We start from the raw sequence: 25,826 nt of genomic DNA, 5'->3' as shown, positions 1-25,826 counted from the left end.
TTCTGGTAGGCACGGTGTCCATGTGAAACGCTTGGCGGGACACTAGCAGCAACAAGCACGCTTGCTGGAGTGCGGATGTCGAACTGCTTCCAGGCGTGTCTGCACAGGTATATTGATTTATCACTAGCGCCACCACAACTGTAATTAGGTAAGGCGGTGAACAGTATACTACACTCTAAGAAGTATGCCGGGGAAAACAGGAGTAACTGCACAGTTAGTCAAAAAAAAAAAAAAAAAAGTCCCTCAAGGGAGTAACTGCAGGGGTGTGCGTGGCGTGTGCAAATTTTGGAGAGTAAGTGTACGATCCCTGGTCCGAAAGAGAGCAACGGCGAGGACAAACTGCAACAGTTACCCCCATGCACTCTGCTGTTTTCGTCCGTCTCGTGGAGTGATGCGGCGAACGCGGTATTGTCTATATATCGTGAATAGATGGACGTTCGTGTACTGTCTACTGAACTAGATGTAAAGCAGCGCCTTGCATCTTCGTGAGAAAATTGCCTGAAATTTAAAAGGTGGAATCTGAAGAGCCGCGCACGTCATGTGCGTGCACACCATAAGTGAACGATACACATTAAGCGCGCAAGTCATAAATGGATTGCCAGATTTTCTTGTCCAACAGTACCTAAAGAGTTCCTTTAGTTCCAAGGAGATTATAAACTTAACTGAAGCGATGTGTAGCTCAAAAGGGGCACGCTAAGCGATAGAGAAGTTGTCCTCTGTTGTCTTTCGTGCCCCGTTTGCGCTCGCTACACGAAGATCACGTAATGTCTCAGTTTAAATCACCGTAAGAATAATCGGGCAGCTTTCTTTATGTCATCGCTTATAGTTGTAAATGAGCGCAACGTTAGACTCTCCCGGCATAGCATACACCAAATGCCGAGTTTCTTTTGTATTGCCGCACCTGCGTTATGGTGGTTAATCTCGTCTCGGTAACCTAACGTGCCAACAGAGCTACCGTAGTGAAGTGGTTAGGGTACCTGACTTGTGAGCGAAAGGACGTACGTTCGAATCGTACTTGCGGGCGCGTTAACTTTTTTTCAGCCCAGTCATTTTTTTTATCAGCGTATAAACGGCTAATTTCATGAATTCCATCTTCGATGAGCGTCGGAAATAACCGTTACACCCTTGAGGAGCATCGGAAAAGAGCAACTGTTCGTCCTCGAAGGAGTAACCGCATGGGGGAGTAACAGTTTATCCCCTCTCACTTCCCCCCTAAAGGGAGGAATGGTTGTGGGAAATCAGTTCGGCAAATCAGATACGGCCGATTGCGCCCGGCCGGGCGCAAGCGGCCGTATCTATAGAAGCAAGATTGATTAAATATTATTCCTAGATGTGTCCCTCAAAGCTGCTTTATATATAGGCTCAGTAAACCAAGTAGTGTTCTCATTAGATGACCGTGCGGCGCCCACCTTGGCGTAGCTGCTCTTCAAAAACTTTCGTAACATTGCTCACCTTCTCCGCAGGGGTTTCTCGTGCGAGGCGTCCACTTTGCACTGACTGCTCGAACGGCGATGAGAGCAGGGATGACAGCTGCGGCTGCGGGAAGACGTCACCAGTGCAGACGTGGCCTCCGTGCTCCCCGTCCACGTTGTCGTGCGAGGCGTCGAACAGCGCAACGTTGCCCTGGATGTTCCGCACCGTGGTAGCCGCCTTGCACCAACTCGTGTCGCCGCAGCGCGTCAATCCCTCCTCCGCCAGCCAAATGTGACGCACCGTTGTGTCGGCTTGCTGTTCTGCCAAATGTTCTGCCCCCCGCCTCGCCATGCTGCAGTCCACTTTGTCCAGAAGGATTCCCGCTGCGAACAGTCTCTTCGGGGAAGGAATGGAACAGCCGCGGTTGTCGTCCAGAAGACCGCTTCGCCGTCGTGGAAAGCGCAGGGGATGCCTTCTCTGACTGTACTGACGCATCCCAACGAGCCACCGTCACACCTTTGCTTCCAGCGTGGCCGAGCGCCTCGCGGTCAGATCGCACGTGGTCTTCATCATCTTCGCCGCACGCGATATGATGATGATGATGATGCCTTATTTGATGGCATAGACCCACTGTGTACGTGGGATAGGCACGCAATATTCGCCATTGTACCGAGAAAAAACATGTTTCAGAAAGGTTTGTAACCATTTGTAATAAGAGAAACTGCTGGTAATATAGAAATCATATTTAGTAGTAATACAAGTTGCTAATGTGTCATTCATCGGCATACGATGGATCCACTTGACTTTTCAACAATAAAGAAGTAAAAAAGAAAACAAGTGAAGAACATATTAGGCAGTAAGGCAGTAGTGGCATATTGCCACTATTAATCTGAGTAAATAATCTGAACATCTCCATGCGACGCAAAAACATTACCTTGGTTCCGTCCAGCATCATGGCATTTGCATATTTTTAAATCTTGGTCCATGATAGTTGGAACACCCTGTATTATATATATATATATATATATATATATATATATATATATATATATATATATTGTACTGAAGGCGATTGACCGCGCTTCGATGTCTGGGGAAAGAAGACGACGATGAGTGTGGTTGTTGTTGACGCTCTAGCTCGCGCTCGCCGGTAACCAGACCTGCCTTTCGGATAGCCTTCTGTAACGCCACATCGAGGCCTGCTTGAAGACCAACACCCCCATTTTAAGTGGTGGAGGTAGCGGGGTACTGTCCATCCTGGAACTTCGCAGCCGTACGCTACCATCAGCTTTCACCATGACTGATCCTGGCCCATCGCAAGCTGCTCCCGTGCCACCGACAATCCACTGTGCTGGCGTGCCCCGACAACGGGACCCACCTGTATTTAGCGGCACCGACGACCAGGACGTCGAGGATTGGATCGCCGAGTACGAACGAGTGAGCTCTAGTAACAAATGGGATGACCGCGCCAAGCTCACGAACGTTCACTTTTACATCACTAATGTAGCCGGCCTCTGGTTCAAAAACCATGAAACCGAAATCACGAGCTGGTCGACCTTTACGGCAGCCGTCGCGGAGGTCTTCGGTCGTCCCGCCGTGCGCCGGCTTCGCGCGGAACAGCGCTTGCGCAGTCGAGTCCAACGCAGGGAGGAGACGTTTACAAGCTACATCGAAGATGTTCTCTCCCTGTGCAAGCGCGTCGACCCATCTCTCACTGAAGGAGAAAAAATAAAGCAAATCATGAAAGGAGTCGACGACGACGCATTTCAGATGCTTGTCGCTAGGAACCCCCAGACGGTAGCCGACGTGATACAACTCTGCCAGACTTACGACGAGCTGCGAAAGCAGCGTGCGTCGACGCGCCGTGCTGCTCAAGATACAGCAGACATTTCCACCCTTGCCAGCGACGCCACTGCCGATCACACCGTTTTGCTGCCACACATAAAGCAGTTCATCCGCGAGGAAGTTGCACGTCAACTTTCCCTTGTCGCCCACACACCTGAGCCAGCGCCGTCATCTTTAGATCCACCTCTTCGTCATTTCATTGAGACGCAAGTCGCCCAGGCACTACCAACTGCCCCGCCGGCGTTGCCTGTCCCTACGCCATTAACTTACGCTGCCGCTCTTGCCAGACCACAGGCCCCATCTCTTTCTGGCGCCTACCGTGCCACCGGGTCCTTCTACACGTCGCCGCCACCCTCACGCCCGGTGCCCCATCCTTCTGCGCCCACCGGACCATCTGTTGTGAATCCGTGGCGTACCATTGATAACCGGCCCATATGCTTCGCATGTGGTCTTGCGGGCCATATAGCCCGCCACTGTCACCGTCGCAGCTTCCGCTCTCAACATGGTGTGGCTTCGCCAACCTATCAAGGTGCTCAGCACTCACCACGAGTTCCTTCTCCCGTCGCCGACCCGTTTTCTACACGCCGCCCGTATGACTCACGCCGGTCATCTTCTCCCCGTCGCCGATCCATCTCCCCGATGCTTCGCCGACCTAGCCCCGCACGAGAGGAAAACTAACAGCCGCAGTTCCCGAGGCAAGAACTGCGCCGTCATCGAACTCTCCAAGACCTCATTTTTACCCGCCTAACGAAATTGATTTATTGGTAGAAGGTATCGCCGTACGTGCACTTGTCGACACAGGAGTTGTTGTTTCTGTAATTAGCGAAAAATTGTGCCGCGATCTGAGAAAAGTGACCACCCCGCTTACCGATGTTTCCCTGCGTACGGCGACCTCGCATCACGTCAAGCCTACCGCTCAGTGCACAGCCCGTGTAATTATTCAAAATGTTATGTATGCCGTTAAGCTTGTCGTCCTGCCCCGATCATCCTACGACGTAATCCTAGGATGGGATTTTCTGTCTACTCATCAAGCCCTCGTGGACTGCGCGCGTGCCGAACTCACATTGTCGACGCCGTGCCCTGACCTCGATGACCACGCTCCCCCTAAAGTGTTTGCCGCGGCTGACGTCCACATCGCCCCTTTGTCCGTCGTTCTGGTACCGGTGTTTTCGCCTGCCGCCGCCAACTCACCTGTTTTGTTTTCGCCATCTGCAGCTCCTGCTCGGCGCCGAAACTTCCTCCTCCCGTGGGCTGTCATCAACTTCTGCAATGGTTCTGCGGCTATCTACGTGTGCAATGTATCTGAATGTCCGTCACTTCTACTACGCGGCGAGTGTCTGGGAAGCTTCGAGACTTTTGACTGCCTTTTCGAGGATGCAATGCTTGGCGATAAGGCATCACTACCGATTTGTGCCATCGCTCCTGCCGCTGACACCGACGATCCTGACGACATATACCTGCGCAGCACAACTTGATTGTGCAACTCCTGCAGCGTTTTCGAGCCTCCTTCGACCACAACCAGTCTTCCTTAGGTCGAACATCAGCAGTTGTTCATCGGATCGATACCGGTCAACAAGCACCATTGCGCCAGCGCCCATATCGTGTGTCGACTGCAGAACGCCGTGTCATCGATGAGCAGGTAGACGATATGCTGAAACGTGGAATAATCCAGCCCTCCAGCAGTTCCTGGGCCTCTCCAGTTGTGCTGGTAAAGAAAAAGGACGGATCCATCCGGTTCTGCGTGGATTACCGCCGTCTTAATCGAATAACCCGCAAGGATGTGTACCCTCTACCACGCATCGACGATGCCCTGGACTGCCTACAGGGAGCAGAATTCTTCTCGTCCTTAGATCTGCGCTCGGGATACTGGCAGGTGCCGATGGCAGAGGCCGATCGCGAAAAAAACGGCTTTTGTGACGCCCGATGGCCTGTATGAGTTCACAGTCATGCCCTTCGGCCTCTGCAACGCGCCTGCTACTTTCGAGCGCATGATGGACACGATCCTTCGAGGCCTCAAGTGGAATATTTGCCTTTGTTATTTAGACGACATTGTGGTCTTTTCCTCCGATTTTGCGTCCCATCTAACTCGCCTCGAACAAGTTCTCGCTTGCCTCTCAGCTGCAGGACTGCAACTGAACTTGATGAAATGCCACTTCGCCGCTCGAAAGCTTACGATTCTAGGTCATGTTGTTTCGAAGGACGGTATTCTCCCCGACCCTGCCAAACTTACAGCCGTTTCCGCGTTTCCCAAACCAAGTACCATGAAAGATCTCCGCAGCTTTATCGGCCTATGTTCTTATTTCCGACGCTTTATCCGCAATTTCGCTATGATCATCAACCCTTTGACCAAGCTCCTCGCTGGCAGTCATAACCTTTCGGCTTGGTCTCCTGCTTGCGACGACGCTTTCAACGAATTGCGCCGTCTCCTTACGTCGCCTCCTACACTGCGACACTTCGACCCCTCTGCACCCACAGAGATCCACACGGACGCCAGCGGTGTCGGGTTAGGCGCTATTCTTGCTCAACGGAAAGATGGGTTTGAAGAGTACGTCGTTGCCTATGCAAGCCGAACTCTCAACAAAGCCGAAGGCAACTATTCGGTGACTGAAAAAGAATGTCTTGCCATAATTTGGGCCATAGAGAAATTTCGTCCTTACGTGTACGGGCGCCCATTTGACGTAGTGACCGACCACCACGCCCTGTGCTGGTTGTCGTCACTGAAAGATCCAAGTGGTCGCCTCGCTCGATGGGCATTGCGCCTCCAGGAATACGACATCCGCGTCGTGTATCGCTCTGGTCGGAAACATTCGGATGCAGACGCCCTCTCCCGTTCACCCTTGCCTCCCGACCCTGTCTGCTTCACAAATACTACCTACGATACCAGCGCTCTTGCCATCTCTGACATGCCATCTGAGCAGTGCAAGGACCCGTGGGTGGCTTCCATTCTAGACTTTCAGTTTGGCCGGACTTCTGCTCCCACTTCTCGGACATTGCGTCGGCAGGCTGAACACTTCACCACTCGGGAAAACGTGCTGTACCGCCGGAATTACACCCCCGGCGGCCGTAAGTGGCTCCTCGTCATTCCCCGCCACCTGCGCTCCGAAATCTGCTCCACTTTCCACGACGACCCACAATGTGGCCACGCAGGTTTCCTGCGTGGCCACATTGGGGCCAACTGGGGGCAATGCGTCCTGGCTAGATGAACGACTCGCAGAAGGAGTCCGGAGCATCAGGCGTGGTCAATACCCAGCACCTCCACCAGTGTCGCGGTACAACGCCAAGAGAAGACTCGGAGACGTTCTTCAGGAACAACGAGATAATTAGTTCAAGCAAAACAGATCAGAGGCACGTCTTCTTCGTCGTCGGCAAAATCCCACCGACCCACTAGACGGAGTCCGTTAAATGCGCCCCATCGTCGTCGTCGTCTGCCTAGAGCACACGCCTCAATATGCTTTTTTCAAGCGTAGGTTTATAAATGTCGGTACTATTTGGCGAAAAAATCTTATATTTTTTATGTGTCTTCCAAAAATTGGGACGACAGCCGTAACAATCAGAAACACGATCTCGTGACCTAAATCGCGAAACATCACGCCGAGTGAGTAAACTAGAACCTACGCAGCCCTGGAATCGAAGCACGATCTAACGACTCAATTGCAAATTGTTGCCCATAATTCCATTTATTTGGTGTTACATCACCAAAAGCTAGCGCAAGACAGGGGTAATTGGAGATCACAGGGAGAGGCCTTTGTCCTGTAGTGGACATAAATATAGGCTGATGATGATGACGTAATTAAAGCTCGTGATTACAAGAAAAATCCCGCAATTTCACGGGTAATCGGTAATCTCCAACAGTAGTTGTACTATACACTTCATTAGGTAATGCACTCAAAAAGCATAGTTCACACTATCCTGCAGCAAAATAATTTCACTTAAATTCGAAGCTTTAATTTTAGTTAAAATAATTAGACTACTTCTATGCGCCATCTCACTGGATACCTGATATCCAGTGAAATGCTATAACGTGATTCTTCGCACTTGCTTCTGTGAGCTCTTTCACCGTTTCATACAATAAATATGTATTCCACAAATTTTTTGTCTCTGCTTTTTAGTGAGGCGAGTAAAGCTTGAGAATCACTAAAAATTACCATTTTCCGCATTCTCTACTGATGCTATGAAACGCAGCGCCGATAGTATCGCAAACAGCTCAGCGACGGTGCAAGATGTCACTCGGGTTAACTTAAACGTTTTCTGTAATGCCAAATGTGGCATGACGAATGCTGTTGTAGAGGAATTATTATGGCACAATCCGTCTGTATACACGTGGATATACTATAGGGATATAAGGTGTAAATCTGGTACAGTGCCAGTTGTTGCGCGGCTAAAATGAAGATGTCTCTTTTGGTACTATTCTCTCAACTGATACTTCAATTTTCGGTGTTGTCAGCTTACAAGGAGGACAAGAAATTGGTGTAATCGGTGGTGTATATGTCGAAAATGATGTCCATCTAAAAATGATGAAACAGGAAATTACTCAGCTACCGCGGAGTGCTGTAATGAGGCAAAGAATGCTTCGTATTATTAGCTACATACAAGGCAGGCCATGTAATGCGTAGGATGGATAACCGGTGGACCATAAGAGTTAGAGAATGGATACCAAGGCTGATAATGATGATAGCTATTACACAATAGAGTGAGACAGTATATTGCCACTACTGCCTTATATGTTCGTCGCTACTTTTTTTTTCTTGAAAGATCAAGTGGGATCCACTTGACCGAATGACATAATGACCGAATCGAATGACAGAATGGCAACCTGTACTACTATAAATATGATTTCTATATTACCAGCAGTTTCTCCTATTACATATGGTTACAAACCTCTCTGAAACGTGTTTTTTCTCGGTACAACAGCGAATATTGCGTGCCTATCCCACGTACACAGTAGGTTCGTGCCATTAAATAAGGCATCGTCATCATCATATCGCGTGCGGCGAAGATGATGATCACCACGTGCGACCTGACCACGAGGCGCTCGGCCACGCCGGAAGGAAGGGAATGACGTGGCTCGTTGGGGTGCATCAGTACAGTCACAGAAGGCATCACCTGCGCTGTCCACGACGGCGAAGCGATCTGCTGGACGACAACCGCGGCTGTTCCATCCCTTCCCCGAAGAGACTGTTCGCAGCGGGAATCCTTCTGGACAAAGTGGACTGCAGCATGGCGAGGCGGGTGGCAGAACATTTGGCAGAACAGCAAGCCGACACAACGGGGCGCCACATTTGGCTGGCGGAGGAGGGATTGACGCGCTGCGGCGACGCGAGTTGGTGCAAGGCGGCTACCACGCTACGGAACATCCAGGGCTACATTGTGCTGTTCGACGCCTCGCACGACAACGTGGACGGGGAGCACGGAGGACACGTCTGCACTGGTGACGTCTTCCCGCAGCCGCAGCTGTCATCCCTGCTCTCATCGCCGTTCGAGCACCCATTGCAATGTGGACGCCTCGCACGAGAAACCCCTGCGGAGAAGGTGAGCAATGTTATGAAAGTTCTTGAAGAGCAGCTACGCCAAGGTGGGCGCCGCACGGTCAACTAATGAGAACACTACTTGGTTGACTGAGCCTATAGAGAAAGCAGCTGTGAGGGAAACATGTAGGAATAATATTTAATCAATCTTGCTTCTATAGATACGGCCGCTTGCGCCCAGCCGGGCGCAACTTCTCATCCTACTCTTTCTTTTATATATACTAGTATACTGTTCACCGCCTTACTTAAGCATAGTTGTGGTGGCGCTTGTGATAAATCAATATACCTGTGCAGAAACGCCTGGAAGCAGTTCGACATCCGCGCTCCAGCAAGCGTCCTTGTTGCTGCTAGTGTCCCGCCAAGCGTTTCACATCGACACCGTTCCTTCCAGATCAGCGACCGCCGTGAAGCAGAACGGCGAATCTGCAAAGAAGGAAGTCTCTGCAAGGAACTTTGATTTCACCGGCAGCGCTGGCAAATGCTACAACACATTGGAATGTGGTGTCCCAGCCAGTCAGAGCAATGGTGCAACTTAACGATGCTTTCAAATAGGTTAATTTTTTTGTCATTCGCTGTTATGTTGTTTTTTTGTAACAAATTAATAACTCTGAAGTGGTAACGATGTCGTACCACAAATAGATATTTTCAATAAAACCAGATTTACGCGTCCTGTCTGTCTTATTATTTAAAATAGTGTTTGCATGTCTCCTTGGACATTGACACACTGTACAGTGTCGAACTGTACCTGTCAAAAGAACGCAGAAGATTTATTTTTAATGCACGAATCATCGTCATCAATCCACAGCACGATGTTTTCTAAAGCGAAGCATTATATGGCTAGGCGAAACGAAACTGTCAGTCTCCTGTGTACAGAAAACTATCATCATCAGCACTGGCGTGAGAGTCGTCGTCTTCTTCTGCAGCTGGCTCGTTAGCGCCCCTCGGGCTGTGCTCGTGCTTGGCACGCGCTCATGCCACTGCTTCGTCGTTGTCGACGTCTTCCACAGCTAGCTCCATTGCGGCTCATGATTCCAGCGTAGAATTTCACTGCTTTTCTGTCGTCCTAATGGGGAGGCCGCGTTTACGGTGGTATGAGCCATTGCTTAAGTGGGTGTGAGACATTCATAGTGTGACCGTAAATGACAGATTTAATTTTTAAGCAAGTTAATTTCGAAGAATCGCAAGCAGCAATGGCGGGCGAATGCTGCTAACCACGCCACCGAGAAAACTCGATACATCGTTGTCTCCGCCGCAGCGGAACTTGTATGTAACCTCATTCAGAAACACAAAGACGTACGTAACCAATCATTGAGAAATACTTCAATGAACCATCGGGATTAACCCAGTCATAAACATCGAGGCCGCACGATTCAGCTTTGCTATCTGTACAGAGTCCTTGGGTGGTGATTTTTTCTTCATTGATCTCCACTTGCCCCATTCTTACGCCAGCAGAGTCCACCCTATGCGTGAAAATTTTCTAAAACTCATCACTATATCTAATCCCGTACTCACCTTGTCACCAATAATCTTCTGGCGTAAGCGTCATGGCCATGAGGTAATCGGCAAAAAGGTATTTTTGTGCATTCGCCTTTTCGAAGCGATTAGCATTGCCACAGAAGGACTCTTGTAGCGCTTTAGGGTTGCTCAAAAGGTCACAACTGCTTCTGACTTGTTGAAAGTATACATAGGGCTGTACTAATTATGTTAGTTTAGTGAGCGTAAATGGAAAGAAATTTTAAAAAGACCGTTATTGTCACCTGGTCGCGCACTGCGCCTATAGCATTTGCGAGCCTCTCTTGAAGGAGATGATTTTTATTTAGAACCAAGAAGAACAGAATACAGGATCAATACAGTACTGAATATCGCACAACCATGGCACAAAGCGGTAGTACCGTCACTGAAATGCTTGAGTCAAAGTACTAGTACATTACAAAAACAACAGAGCCAGCTGTTCATATGCAGCGTGAAAGGCGTTGCTCAGGCCACGTAGAATGCCTGGCTTGATCAACTATGACCCTCCTCTCAAGATGACGGTGATGTCTCCTTCCAGTTGGCTACAACCGTGTGTGTTCCCGCCTGTCTGTTTGACGAATCTTTTTTTTTTTTTTTTTTTTTTTTTTTTTCTCGTGACTGCGCTGGTGTGGCCTGAAAATGCTTACGTGGAGTCCTTGCGTGCTCTACAGCGTGACGCAACGGCAGTTAATTTAGCAGCAACATAAAATACTAGCTCCGCTTTATGAAAATACATGAGTAAGTAAGAAAGAGCGTTAGCAACATTCGTGTTTTCTTGTCTGAAGAACACATCGGCTGCACTAATTTCTATGCTTGGGTACCGGATCACAACTTTACGTGGAATAACCTCATCCACGACCCACTAGCCGCGGTAGCCACCGCGCATTGTTTTTGACCCCTCCCTTTTCACATCCACGCCAGATGCATGTCCAGCGTTGATTTGGACTTTGAAGGTCCTGGAAGACGTTGGCGACCTTTTTTTAACACGGAAATTTGGTGCGAATCATCACAAAAGTCTAGTTCCCTGTTTCTACATTTCAACATTACGATGTAGAACAAAGTCCGTTTGGTGTTACATCACCAAAAGCTAGCGCAAGACAGGTAATTGAAGATCACAGGGAGAGGCCTTCGTCCTGCAGTGGACATAAATATAGGCTGAAGATGATGAGGACGACATGATTAAAACTCGTGCTTACAAGAAATATCCGGTAATTTCACTGGTAAGCGGTAATCTCCAACAGTAATAGCACTACACTCCATTGGGTAATGCAGTAGGAAAGCATAGTTCACACTATCATCCGGAAAAAGAATTTCGTTTCAATTCCAAACTTTAATTTTAGTGAAAATAATTAGACTACTTCTTTGCGCCATCTCACTGGATACCTGATATCCAGTGAAAAGCTATAACGTGATTCTTCTCACTTGCTTCTGTGAGCTCTTTCACCGTTTCGTACAATAAATATGTATTCCACAATTTTTTCATCTGTGCTTTTTAGTGAGGCGAGTACCCCCGGCTTGAGAATCACTAAAAATTACCATTTTCCGCATTCTCTATTGATGCTGTGAAGCGCAACGCCAATAGTATCGCAAACAGCTCAGCGACGGTGCAAGATGTCACTCGGGTTAACTTAAACGACGTGGAGGCAAAGTTGGCCCACATTATTGCCACAGTGCAGTGTCCATCCCATTTTCACGACCAGACACAAATGCCCTAGTGAATAGACTTATGCGCTATAATACCGAACTATATTGGGCTTCGATCATCAGGTGTTCGTCATCACCGAAGTCACGAACTCGATCCCGAGATGACAATATCTCTCCAAGCATCAGACACCAATCAGGATTTTAGATTTGTGAATTAGGGTGGAATAGCTCTAAGTATTTTGGGTGGAGTCCTTTGAAGCCACTTAATAACTTCGCACATTCACCACCATTGGCTGGATTAATCTAACTCTACGTTCACTAGCGTACTTGTATGAAGCATTGTATTGTCACGTAGTAGTGACGCTGAAGTAAACAGTCGTAAAGCTTTGTATGACGAAACTGATTCTTTATTGGGTGAACCTGCGCCCACAAAAGCAAGCTACACTCAAAGCACAACGAAAGCGGCGAAAACAGTCGGCGGTCGTCGAAAATCTCATCAGTGGCAAAACGCGTCGGCTTTTATACCTGAGTCATCGAAGGTTCCAGATTAATCCCTGATGCCCGCTGGTCTTCCAGAAAGTTCTAGACAATTCGCGTCGGTCATACAATCAGATAACATAAGCGTCGGTGAAAACAGGAAACAGAAAGAAGCATCGATAACGTTCTAGAAACTTCCGATACAGGCGCGCCCTGCGCCGAGCGATAACGTTTAACATTTGTTAGCCGGTGGAAAGCGGCCACCGATGAAAGATAAACATGTATACGTGTCAGTATGAACGCGAAGCATTAGAGCGATCACATTGATCCCAAATATCGCCCGCTTATAATTGAAACTCGCACGCTTCCAAGGACGACTGGTACACCTGGGCTCAAGAGAAGCTTTTCTTTTTTCATTAACAATAGCAAATGCATGATGTGAGGAAGTGTTTTGCCTGCAGTCATACCGTTTCTTATGCCAGGAACGAAATGCTACACCTAAGTGGACGGAGTCTTTGCAGGAGCACTAAGACAGCGCCGTCGTAGAGAGATATAGCTATGAGTCAATTTGTGTGCGGTAGAAGTGGCACCGCACCCAGAATCAACAAATAACAAAATAACATCGACTGCATGTGTTTTCACGTACTTCGTGAGCCTCCCCCCCCCCCCCGTTGATCAAAAAATATTCAATATCGTAGGCTAATGACTTCTGTTTTAAATAATCCACTCACGGTGTGGCAACTGATCTATATATATATATATATATATATATATATATAACAGATCATTCCAACTCAATAGCACTACCTGAAAACAACAGAAGATCACGATAAGTCGATGACTTGTTGGAGTATAAGCTACGCGGTTATGTAGAAGCGAACAAACGGTGGCAATGCATTTTTTTGCAGCTTGGAATTTTTGAAGACTTGTGCTATCGCAGTCAGAAACCTTTCACGCCATCTGCGCATATTTCTATATGTCACTCTTAGAGGCACGTTGATCAGGTGCACCCTTCAAGATGCACGCAATTCCTACAATCGACAGGAGATGCCATTCGCTGGAAGCATCGCCACGTCGCGGCACCTTTCGGCTATGTGACAGGTTTCCCGAATAGCGTTACGTGAAATTTTACATGACCAGGCAAAAAAAAAATGAAGGAAAAAAAAGCACATTAAGAGCAACACTGCATGAGTTGGAATTATCGGTTTGGTCGATCTACAATTGATTTGCATTGAATCGGCGGACAAAGGTTGGTTGTTGCCAGAAAACACACATGACAAGATTTGCGCTCAAACCGCACTGTCTGTGCGTGACCTACAATGTCAAATAACTTTTTTTTTATCTGTGATACGTTTTCCCACAGAAAAAGTTTTGAAAATGGGCTACGTTGTGTCTTCGATTACTTTATTGTGAAATGTAACACTTGTTTGACAAAAACTACTAAGTAGTCCTAAGCAGATGTTGTTCAAATCTCATGACGTCACGGGGAGATAGCTCGGAAATAATTACCCGTCGTTTGTTCTTGCATCTTTTCTAGCTTACCAAGCCTCCACTCACGGTAATACATACTTTTGTTGTAATAACAAACTTCCAATCAGGTAGATTTAGAAATCCCTCACCCAAGCGCCTTTGAGTATACCCAAAGCCCCACGCCCCTGCTTGCGTTATTTGCCTTAAGTTGCGTTCTTTTGTGTACTTTTTCGCGTTCTTCTGCAAGCCCGGCGATGTGCGGCCCCTAACTTTGGGTGCGCAAAATCTAAAACTGCCTATTGCGCTGGGACGAAAGCCGCTTGAGTGGACGGAAATTTTCAACGGCCCAGAAGTAGCAACCATAATTTGGCGGGAAAATCACAGAATCAGTGAAAGACGGCTTCGTGATATGCATCCCTTCGGAAGCGCTAAAATTCTTCGAAAGATTTCTCTGTCTCTCTGTGTGTGTGCCTCTGTGAAGTGAAGACTGGATGCGTCGTGACGGATAAACAAGACAAGGCCACTGTATAAATCAGCCTTGGCCAAACCAACCATTGCCCACTACAATACAACACCGCCCCTGCCCTTCCGCTATAATTGTCAAGTAGGCCCACCATAATGGTGATACTTTCAGCGTTCCAGAGTAGTCACATCACAAACGGCGCACCAAGGCAGTGGTGAACGAGAGCGTGCACGGAAATAACGCAAAGATATCGTTTCTAACACCTTATTTCGATCTTTCTGGGCTGATACTATATGCTAGCGCGGATGTTTGTTACACTGCAAAAGGTGGCGGAAATAGCCCGTTGTTATTAATTATGGTCATTGGCGATGGTCACATTTGCACCTTTACATTCGGATCTGCTCGAAGCCGCTCTTCAAATCTAGATAGACCTGAGCTGTTGTAAGCCTCATGTATCTGAACTGATCTCAGACAACCTTTTTGCATCGTTGCTGGGTTGTTTTCATTGTTTCAGAACAAGAAGGAAGGTAAATAAATAATAAATAAATTATGGGGTTTTATGCGCCAAAACCACGATCTGATTATGAGGCACGCCGTAGTGGAGGACTCCGGAAATTTGGACCACCTGCGGTTCTTTAACGTGCACCTAAATCTAAGTACACGGGCGTTTTCGCATTTCGCCCCCATCGAAATGCGGCCCCCGTGGCCGGGATTCGATCGCGCGACCTCGTGCTCAGCAGTCCAACACCATAGCCACTAAGCAACCACGGCGGGTAAGAAGGAAGATAATCAAGAAGAAAGTAACTGCGTCCCATCCTAAGTGTTTCACTTCTCGGCCGATCCTTGAATTGCTTCGCGGCCAAGGACAGGAGGACAGAAAGGAGGGATCGTTTGGAAACCTGATAAGTCAAATCTATATTGCGAAGACCAGAGCGAACCTTCTCCTTCCGCATTACAACAAAGCACATCTTCACGTTGCAGACCGCAACGCATTCTACGGTTCTCAGCAACCGCCAATGAAAAGGCACAAGAAAATGTAAATCGCTGCGCGGGAGGAACAACAAGAATGTATAGGCTCGTAAACGCTCCTTCGTGACATTTTTGACAGAGCAGGCTTCCTGACTGAGAAAATGTACACGCACGATATTGCAAGTTCCGCGCCTATCTCCTCTCTCAGCTTCAGACTGCAAATATGGGGCCCTAGAATGTCTCATTGGTAAGTTCTCCCTGCAATGCCGGGACGAATGGGCAGAACAAATTATGATCACTGCACATTAATTTCGCACACTCGCAGATCTCACTTCAGGGCGTCCTGTGGGTCCCCAGGACCTCCGGGGCGCCCCGCTATAATCATTCCCATCCACCTCACTCGAAGTGCAAGAAGCGTCGGCGGCCTCCTCCTGCACGACTATGGTGACCTGTTGACCAACATAATCACCGGCGGTTGTAAATAAAGGCCAGAATTGCATCTGCCTATCGATTGTATTTGTACAGCGCAGCTGCGGCCTAGCGAAACCGAACGATTCAGTGCTTGGCAAATAGAAGCTTAGGAGAGGCCCCGGTTACTGCGGCTGCGTCGCAGAAACTGGGTCCGTATTTATAGAAACAGCTCTAGCGAATTATTTTTCAGACCAATTGCCAGCCAATCGCGATGTTGGAAATATCAAACGGTGAAGGTGGCCAGCCATTGTCCAATCGCCTTTACAAACGAAAAGCTTCGTGAAAATGGACCATATGACCAAAGTCGCGTTTTTTTTTTTTTTTTTTTTTTTTATTCCTAAGGCAGCGTTGGTACCAGTGGTAAAAACAGCCACGTTGTCGTACTAGAAGTACCTGAATCTTTTGGTCGTGTGGGGTGAGGGCTCCAGTGATAACCGTCGGCGCATCTGAGCCTACCGAGCTTACGGACCGCAGCGTACCCCCGCACAACCACATTTCAGTACTTCCGAGTTGACAGTGTGTCCTGAAATACCGGCAACGTGAACTCGTGCTCGGTAGCACAGCACGCAAACACAGCGCAGGAGAAGCAAAGAAGTGGAATGTAATCATTGGAGGCGGAAAAGCGCGGTGACTTTCTCACTCGATGGTTGACATCCTAGGGGAGAAGTCTTTACTTTAAGGTAGAAAGATGGGGTCAAGGATGCTGTCAGCGCATTGGCATATACGGTGTCATGAAAGTGACGTCAGCACCGTATTTGGTTTCCTTTTGGAACATTCAACGCAGCCCCGTTCATATACGAGCCCCTATATTTCCCATTGCAAATATCCATTGGGTGTGGTATAGTTTTTAAATATGTATTGCATTTCTTTTACAGAAATGAAAATCAGAGATGTAGTCATCGTATAATGGTGACTGCTACTCGTTTTCAAATAATAATAATAATAATAATAATAATAATAATAATAATAATAATAATAATAATAATAATAATAATAATTAGTCAGATATGAAGACATGACGTCATAGGTCCAACATATCTATAGTATATACACACAGGAACATATACAGATAAAAAGCGAGGCCAAGTATGCACCACACAGAGTCCCTACATATGCGTGTATGCAGAGTTCCAAACACATAGACGAATCTGTAATCCAGTCTGAGATGAGCAGGTGCACCGATAAGGAAGATGAAACAATGCAGCACAGATATACGACAGTCAAAAGCGAGCTTCATCACACAAGAGGTGATTCTACCCTGCGTAAGTTCAGTAAGATTGAACAAAATGCCTTCCTTCGTGGGATATACAGTGGGTTCTTTTTACTTCAAACGCTTATAAAAAAAGCCGACTAATTTCACCCTAATTACGTCACTACAGATGAATTATCTGCCCAGGCATAGATAATTAGCAAGAAGAGCCAAAGCAATCAATTCACTAGTCGTACTAATTACATTAATTAACTTTCTAGTTACGAACTTTGCGGCACGTGTTTATGACTGAAAGCTGAAGGGAATCGCCGTAAAAGTCTAGTTGCGCGTTTCTTCGATTCAATATGGCCATGTAGACCGAAATAACTGGCGTCAACTTAATCGTTCAATTTGTTTAATCAAGCACGCGGCACCGCGACGCACGGCTCACCGTTTACCTCCTCTGTGACGTAGATGGGTTACTTAAAAGGAAGCCGCGCAGTGGCACTTCCCTCTTCCCGCGAGAGCTGCCCGATTGGCGCTTTGCGTGGCTTCAGATTAAACGCGTAACCACTTCAGCAGCAGGGCCGAGACAGTCCGCCTTATCGCGTGGTATATGGCGAAGCTTCACTTAACGCCGCCCCATACGTCACAGCAAGCCGCCCTTCGCGGTGCCGCATGCGTAATGAGGTGAATTTAACAAATAACCAGACGGCTGTTACTTTGTTCTACATGGTAATGCTGAAATGTAAAAATATGGAGCTGGACTTTTATGATGATTCACACCAAATTTCCTGTGTAAAAAAAGTCGACAACGTCTTCCAATAACCTGAAAGTCCAAAACAACGCTGGACATGCGTCTGGCGTGGATGTGGAAAGGGAGGGGGTCAGAAACAATGCGCAGTGGCTACCGCGGCTAGTGGGTCGTGGATGAGGTTATCCCACGTAAAGTTGTGATCCGGTACCCAAACATAGAAATTAGTGCAGCCGATGTGCTCTTCAGACTAGAAAACACGAATGTTGCTAAAGCTGTATTCTTACGTCCTCGTGTATTTTCATAAAGCGGAGCTAGTATTTTATGTTGCTGCTAAATTAACTGCCGTTGCGTCACGCTGTAGAGCACGCAAGGACTCCACGTAAACATTTTCAGGCCACACCAGCGCAGTAACGAAAAAAAAAAAAAATTCGTCAAACAGACAGGCGGGAACAGACATGGTTGTAGCCAACCGGAAGGAGACATCACCATCATCTTGAGAGGAGGGTAATGGTTGATCAAGCCACGCATTCTACGTGGCCTGAGCAACGCCTTTCACGTTGCATATATGAACAGCTGGCTCTGTTACTTCTGCAATGCACTAGTAGTTTGACTCAAGCATTTCAGTGACGGTACTACCGCTTTGTGCCATGGTTGTGCGATATTCAGTACTGTATTGATCCTGTATTCTGTTCTCTTTGGTTACGAATAATAATCATCTCCTTCAAGAGAGGCACGCAAATGCTATAGGTGCAGTGCGCGACAGGGTGACGGTAATGGTCTTTTTTTAAATTTATTTCCATTAACGCTCACTAAACTAACATAATAAGGACAGGTACCTGTTAGCCCTATGTATACTTTCAACAAGTCAGAAGCAGTTGTGACCTTTTGAGCAACCCTAAAGCGCTACAAGCGTCCTTCTGTGGCAACGCTAATCGCTTCGAAAAGGCGAATGCACAAAAATACCTTCTTGCCGGTTACCTCACGGCCGTCACGCTTACGCCAGAAGATTATTGGTGACAAGGTGAGTACAGGATTAGATATAGTGATGATTTTTAAAAATTTCAGGCATAGGGTGGACTCTGCTGGCGTACGAATGGGGCAAGTGGAGATCAATGAAGAAAAAATCACCACAAGCACTCCGTACAGATAGCGAAGCTGAAACGTGAGGCCTCAGTGTTTATGACTGGGTTAATCCCGATGGTTCATTGAAGTATTTCTCAATTATTGGTTACGTCTTTGTGTTTCTTAATGAGGTGACATACAAGTTCCGCTGCGGCGAAGAGAACGACGTTACATGATGGTATGCCCGCAGTCCGCCGTTGTATAGCTTGCGTTCGATGTATCGAGTATGCTCGGCGGCGTGGTTAGCAGCATTCGCCCGCCATTGCTGCTTGCGATTCTTCGAAATTAAATTGCTTCAAAATTAAATCTGTCCTTTATGGTCACACAATGAATGTCTCATACCCCCTTAAGCAGCCCCGAACTGAACGACCAAACCCTGGCCGTCGAGAGTCCCCGCGATCTGGCCGTCAAGCTCGGCTTGGCGGTCCCTATACGTGGGACTATCCGGGTGGCACGGGGTCTCCCCTGCGTCTTCTCTGGACCTCAATAAAGTTATTTCGCTCACTCACCCCCTTAAGCAATGGCTCATACCCCCGTAAACGCGGCCTCCCCATTACGACAACAGAAGAGAAGTGAAATTCTACTCTCGAATCATGAGCGGCAATGGAGCCAGCTGTGGAAGACGACGACAACGACGAAGCAGGGGCATGAGCGCGTGCCGAGCACGAGCACAGCCCGAGGGGCGCTAACGAGCCAGCTGCGGAAGAAGACGACGACTCTCACGCCAGTGCTGATGATGATAGTTTTCTGTACAGAGGAGACGGTCAGTTTCGTTTCGCCTAGCCATATAAAGCTTCGCTTTCAAAAGCATCCGGCTGTGGACTGATGACGATGATGCGTGCATTAAAAAAAAAAGCTTCTACGTTCTTTTGACAGGTGCAGTCCGACACTGTACAGTGTGAGTGTGAATGTACAAGTAGACATGCAAACACTATTTTAAATAATAAGGCAGACGGGACGCGTAAATCTGGTTTTATTAAATATATCTATTTGTGGTATGACATCGTTTCCATTTCAGAGTTATTAATTTGCTACATAAAAACTACATTAAAGCGAATGACACAAAAATTAACCTATTTGAAAGTATCGTTACGTTGCACCATTGCTCTGACTGGCTGGGGCACCACATTCCAAGTGTTGTAGCGTTTCCCAGCGCTGCCGGTGAAATCAAAGTTCCATGCAGACACGTCCTTGCTTGCAGATTCGCCGTTCGGCTTCACGGTGGTCGCTGATCTGGAAGGCACGGTGTCCATGTGAAACGCTTGGCGGGACACTAGCGGCAACAAGGACGCTTGCTGGAGTTCGGATGTCGAACTGCTTCCAGGCGTTTCTGCACAGGAATATTGATTTATAACTAGCGCAACCACAACTATGATTAAGTAAGGAGGTGAACAGTATACTGGTATATAAAAAAAGAGAAGGATGCGAAGCTGCGCCTGGCTGGGCGCAAGCGGCCGTATCTATAGAAGCAAGATTGATTGAATATTATTCCTACATGTGCCGCTAACGTTGTGGAGTAGCTTTGAGATGCTTTCTCTATAAGCTAAGTCACTCAAGTATTGTTCTCATTAGTTCACCGTGCGGTGCCCACCTTGGCGTAGCTGCTCTTCAAAAACTTTCATAACGTTGCTCACCTTCTCCGCAGGGGTTTCTCGTGCGAGGCGTCCACATTGCACTGACTGCTCGAACGGCGATGAGAGCAGGGATGACAGCTGCGGCTGCGGGAAGACGTCACCAGTGCAGACGTGGCCTCCGTGCTCCCCGTCCACGTTGTCGTGCGAGGCGTCGAACAGCACAATGTAGCCCTGGATGTTCCGTAGCGTGGTAGCCGCCTTGCACCAACTCGCGTCGCCGCAGCGCGTCAATCCCTCCTCCGCCAGCCAAATGTGGCGTCCCGTTGTGTCGGCTTGCTGTTCTGCCAAATGTTCTGCCCCCCGCCTCGCCATGCTGCAGTCCACTTTGTCCAGAAGGATTCCCGCTGCGAACAGTCTCTTCGGGGAAGGGATGGAACAGCCGCGGTTGTCGTCCAGCAGACCGCTTCGCCGTCGTGGACAGCGCAGGTGATGCCTTCTCTGACTGTACTGATGCATCCCAACGAGCCACGTCATACCCTTGCTTTCAGCGTGGCCGAGCGCCTGGCGGTCAGATCGCACGTGGTCTTCATCATCTTCGCCGCACGCGATATTATGATGATGATGATGCGTTATTTAATGGCATAGACCCACTGTGTACGTGGGATATACGCACGCAATATTCGCCATTGTACCTAGAAAAAACATGTTTCAGAAAGGTTTGCAACCATTTGTAATAAGAGAAACTGCTGCTAATATAGAAATTATATTTAGTAGTAATACATGTTGCTATTGTGTCATTCTATCGGCATACGATGGATCCACTTGACTTTTCAACAAAAAAGAAGTAAAAAAGAAAAGCAGTGAAGAACATATTAGGCAATAGTGGCATATTGCCACTACTGCCAAATATGTTCCGAGTATCTAATCTGTAAATAGTATTTAATCTGAGTAAATAATCGGAGCATCTCCAAGCGACGCAACAATGTTACCTTGGTTCTGTCCAGCTGCATGGCATTTGCGGTTTTTAAATTTTGGTCCATGATAGTTGGAACACCCTGTATTATATTATATATATATATATATATATATATATATATATATTAGGCTAGGAGAACTTCGCTTGAATTAGGCATTATCTGCACCGATAGTCTCCTTAGAATTTTCGGCGGTTTACCTCTTCTCGACCATTGACGCCGCAGTTAACGGAGCCTCCGGTGATGCGCTTACCTTTTCTTTCTTTTTTTTACCTGCATTTCCATTTGTGTGCTTCCTCTCTCGCTGCGTGCTGACAAAGCATGGCGTTCTCAAATTACTGTCTATATGCTTTTTTCAAGCGTAGGTTTATAAATGTCGATACTATTTGGCGTAAAAAACTATATTTTTTATGTGTCTTCCACAAAATGGGACAACAGACGTCCCAATCAGAAACACGATCTCGTGACCCAATCGCGAAACATCACGCCGAGTGAGTAAACTAGAACCTACGCAGCTCTCGAACCGAAGCACGATCTAACGACTCAATTGCAAATTGTTGCCCATAATTCCATTTATTCGGTGTTACATTACCAAAAGCTAGCGCAAGACGGGTAATTGGAGATCACAGGGAGAGGCCTTCGTCCTGCAGTGGACATAAATATAGGCTGATGATGATGAGTACGACATGATAAAAGCTCGTGCTTACAAGAAAAATCCGGTAATTTCACTGGTAAGCGGCAATCGCCAACAGTAGTTGCACTACACTCCATTAGGTAATGCAGTCGGAAAGCATAGTTCACACTATCATCCGGCAAAGGAATTTCATTTCAATTCGAAACTTTAATTTTAGTTAAAATAATTAGACTATTTCTATGCGACATTTGAGTGGATACCTGATATCCACTGAAATGCTATAACGTGATTCTTCGCACTTGCTTCTGTGAGCTCTTTCAGCGTTTCATACAATAAATGTTGTAACGGGTGGGATGCATTTATTTACAAGAATGGTGGATGGTCAGCGTAGCACACTTCTACTTCCTCTTCCTTCGGCTGCGCCGTGCCGCGTGACAATTTCTCCGGGGGCAGACGAAGTTCTCCGAGCGAGTTACATAGCCCGATGGTGGTACAGTTTGAGTCGGGCGACGTGCAGGACTTGCGTGTTACGTGACCGCCGGTTGTGCGAAGTCTCTCTTGCGATGACGTAGATCACGTCACTCAGTCGTTTCAGTATGACGTATGGGCGGGTGTATCGAGACAGAAACTTCGTGCACAGCCCCTTTTCTGCACAGGTGTCCAAAGCCAAAGTCCCCAGGAGCATATGTGACGAGCACATGTCGAGCGTCATAACGAGTCTTGCCACGATCTTGAGAGGAGAGAGTCCTGAGGCGGGCCAGTCGACGCGCTTCTTCGGCACGACATAAAGTCTGGCCTAATGAGTAATCATGTGGGGACCAGGGAAGGATGGTGTCGATAAAACTTTGGCGTGTTGCGAGCATGCATAGAGGAGAAAGAAAGGGGCATAGCCGGTGACTTCGTGCTTGGCAGTATTGTAAGCGTACGTAACAAATGGTAAGATTGACTCCCAGTTTTTGTGATCGGTGGAGACATACATGGCAAGCATGTTGATCAGTGTACGATTCGTGCGCTCAGTGAGTCCGTTTGTTTGCGGATGGTAAGGGGTCGAATGCCGGTAATCAGATCCACAAAGACGTAGTAGTTCTTCAACAACGTCCGCAGTAAACTGCCGTCCACGATCACTAATCACAACGCATGGAGCACCATGGCGGAGAATGACGGAGTACAGCAGGAACGATGAAACGTCTGCTGCTGTAGCCGAAGCGAGTGCCGCCGTCTCAGTGTACCGGGTCAAATAGTCCACACACACAATAATCCAGCGACGACCGGAAGTATATACTTGGGGAAGGGACCTAGCAAGTAGACACAAACTTTTTCAAATGGCACGGTCGGCGGTTTAACTAGCTGCAAGGCACCTGCAGGAGGCGTCTTTGACTGCTTATGGCGTTGGCAAATGACACAGCTGGAAACACTGCTTCACCATCTTCCAGAGCTTGGGCCAATAGAAACGCTGGCGCAGTCGGTGAAGTGTTCGAGCAAAGCCAAGGTGGCCTGACGTGATGTCATCGTGCATGGCTTGAAGTATCATAGGCCTCAACGTCTGGGGAACCACGAGCAGAAGTGGAGAGCCTTCAGCGGAATAATTGTTCTTGTACAATAAATCTTCAAAGATAATGAAAGGTGAGCCGCCTGCAGGTGACCGAGCGGCGTCAAGAAAAGCTCGAATAAAAGGGTCATGCTGTTGCTCACGCTTGAAGGCGGTGGCATCAGGAAACTCTGCGGAGATGGCAAGAAGGTATTCATCTAAGTCATCGTCCGTATCTCGCGTGCTTGCTGGCGGAAGGCGAGATAAACAGTCAGCATCGGTGTGACAGCGACCACTCTTGTAATGATAGAAAAGTCGTATTCTTGAAGCCGTAATGACCACCGAGGTAATAGGCTAGATGGATCGCATAGTCCAACCAACCAGCAAAGAGAATGGTGGTCTGTCACTATGGTGAAGTGGCGGCCGTACAAGTATGGTGGAAACTTGTAGGTGGCGAAGAATACTGCGAGGCATTCCATTTCTGCTACGGTGTAATTCCGCTCAGTCTTGGTAAGAGTATGGCTTGCGAGGCGATGACTTGTTGGCGTCCGCTATGTATCTGTACGAGTACAGCTCCAACACCTAGACCACTAGCATCGGTGTGAAGCTCACTTGGGGCCTCTGGGTCAAAGTGGCGCAAAATTGGAGCTGAGGTGAGCAGAAATTTTAGTTGACTGAATGCAGACTCACATTCAGTAGTCCATCTAAACGGTGAGTCCTTGTGAAGGAGTGACGTGAGCGGATGAGCTAGGCGTGCAAAGTCCTTAATGAAACGGCGAAAGTACGAACATAGTCCCAGAAAGCTGCGGAGGTCTTTCACCTTCTTCGGCTGGTTGAAGCCACGAACGGCCGCAAGCTTCTGGGGGTCTGGGCGGATGCCTTCTTTGTCGACGAGGAAACCCAAAACAAGCGTTTGGCGTTCGCCAAAGTGGCACTTTTTGGAGTTTAGTATAAGTCCAGCTCGCCGTATGCAGTCAAGCACAACTTCGAGTCGTTGGTTGTGCTCGTGAAATGTCTTGCCGTAAATGACAACGTCGTCCAGGTAACACATACAGATTTCCCATCGAAGTCCCCGTAGGATGGTGTCCATGAATTGCTCGAATGTCGCCTGAGCATTACACAAACCGAAAGGTATTACGTTAAATTCGAAAAGTCCGTCCGGCGTTACGAAGGCAGTCTTCTCCTTGTCTGGCGGGTGCATCGGTATTTGCCAGTAGCCTGAGCGCAGATCGACAGAGGAGAAGTACGAGGCAGAATGTAAACAGTCAATGGCGTCATCTATACGTGGCAGAGGATACACATCCTTCTTCGTTACTGCATTTAGGCGTCTGTAGTCGACGCAGAATCGTCACGAATCGTCTTTCTTCTTGACCAATATGACTGGAGCCGCCCAGGGACTATTGGACTCCTGGATGACGCCTTTCTGTAGCATGTCTGTAACTTGCTCGGCGATCACTTTGCGCTCGGCAGGAGAGACGCGGTACGGTTTCTGTCATATTGGCGACGCTGTTCCAGTAATGATGCGGTGTTGTACCCGGGAGTGCGGTGGTGGCTGCAGACGCTCCTGGGCAAAGTCAAACACTGACGCATAGCGGGCAAAGAGCTCTTGGAGCGCTTGTTGGTGAGAAGAGGGGAGCGATTTATTAATCATGCTCCTAAATTTTGAAGAGTGGTCACTGAGTGGCGAGTTTGCGTCCATAGAAATAGCCACCGCACGAATGCTCGCAACACTATCTTCTTCAAAGCGTGCTACCTTCAGACCAGCAGGCAAAACAACTGACTCGGAGGACACATTCACCGTCCAAACGTGAGCACAACATTCTATGACTTCGATCAGTGACCGAAGGACAAGTACATTCTTCTTTAGAGTGTTGACGTATTCAGCTTCAAATAATCCACCGCAGGAACCAGTACGGACGCGCGACGAGGTCACAGGGATGAACATTGCCGTCTGCGCAGGCAAGAGTACATCAGTGGACACGGAAAATACTTCTTGCCGATCGGATGAAATGTCGTCTGGCGCGGGTGGTTTGGTATCGCTGCTGAGTGATTTCGCCAGCCCTGCAGTCTAATGTTGCTCCACACTCCCGTAAGAAGTCAATACCAAGAATTATGTCATGCGTGGTGCGTGCTAGTACAATAAATTCGGTTCGAAATGCCTTTCCACCAACGGTTATCACGACGGAACATACTCCCACAGGACGTAAAAGTTCACCGCCAACTCCGCGAAATGTGGTATTTCCATCCCAAGCAAACATC

General features: G+C 47.9%; 2 protein-coding genes across 3 annotated transcripts in view; one reads left to right on the top strand and one right to left on the bottom strand.

The window, feature by feature from the left end:
• The window catches only part of LOC125945473 (uncharacterized), a 23,969-nt gene extending 2,920 nt beyond the window's left edge, over nucleotides 1–21,049 (bottom strand). Inside the window, exons 1-2 of one of the 2 annotated variants that reach the window (XM_049667213.1) lie at nucleotides 20,492–21,049; nucleotides 19,834–20,187 (exon numbers count right to left, since the gene is read on the bottom strand). In XM_049667213.1, the coding sequence (XP_049523170.1) occupies nucleotides 20,131–20,187; nucleotides 20,492–20,965 (531 nt within the window). In that variant the 5' untranslated portion in view covers nucleotides 20,966–21,049 and the 3' untranslated portion in view covers nucleotides 19,834–20,130. Of the gene's footprint in view, nucleotides 1–19,833; nucleotides 20,188–20,491 lie in introns of those variants that run through there. The other variant, XM_049667217.1, reaches the window with a different exon arrangement.
• LOC125945487 (uncharacterized) lies at nucleotides 8,362–9,442 on the top strand. The gene is made up of 2 exons (XM_049667221.1): nucleotides 8,362–8,787; nucleotides 9,078–9,442. The coding sequence occupies exons 1-2, from the start codon at nucleotides 8,476–8,478 to the stop codon at nucleotides 9,132–9,134; spliced, it is 369 nt and encodes a 122-aa protein (XP_049523178.1). The 5' UTR covers nucleotides 8,362–8,475; the 3' UTR covers nucleotides 9,135–9,442.
• Nucleotides 21,050–25,826: the final 4,777 nt, after the last annotated feature.

The sequence above is a fragment of the Dermacentor silvarum genome, chromosome 1, assembly GCF_013339745.2.
Source record: "Dermacentor silvarum isolate Dsil-2018 chromosome 1, BIME_Dsil_1.4, whole genome shotgun sequence".
Lineage (NCBI taxonomy): Eukaryota > Metazoa > Arthropoda > Arachnida > Ixodida > Ixodidae > Dermacentor > Dermacentor silvarum.
This window is presented reverse-complemented; position numbering and strand designations above follow the sequence as displayed.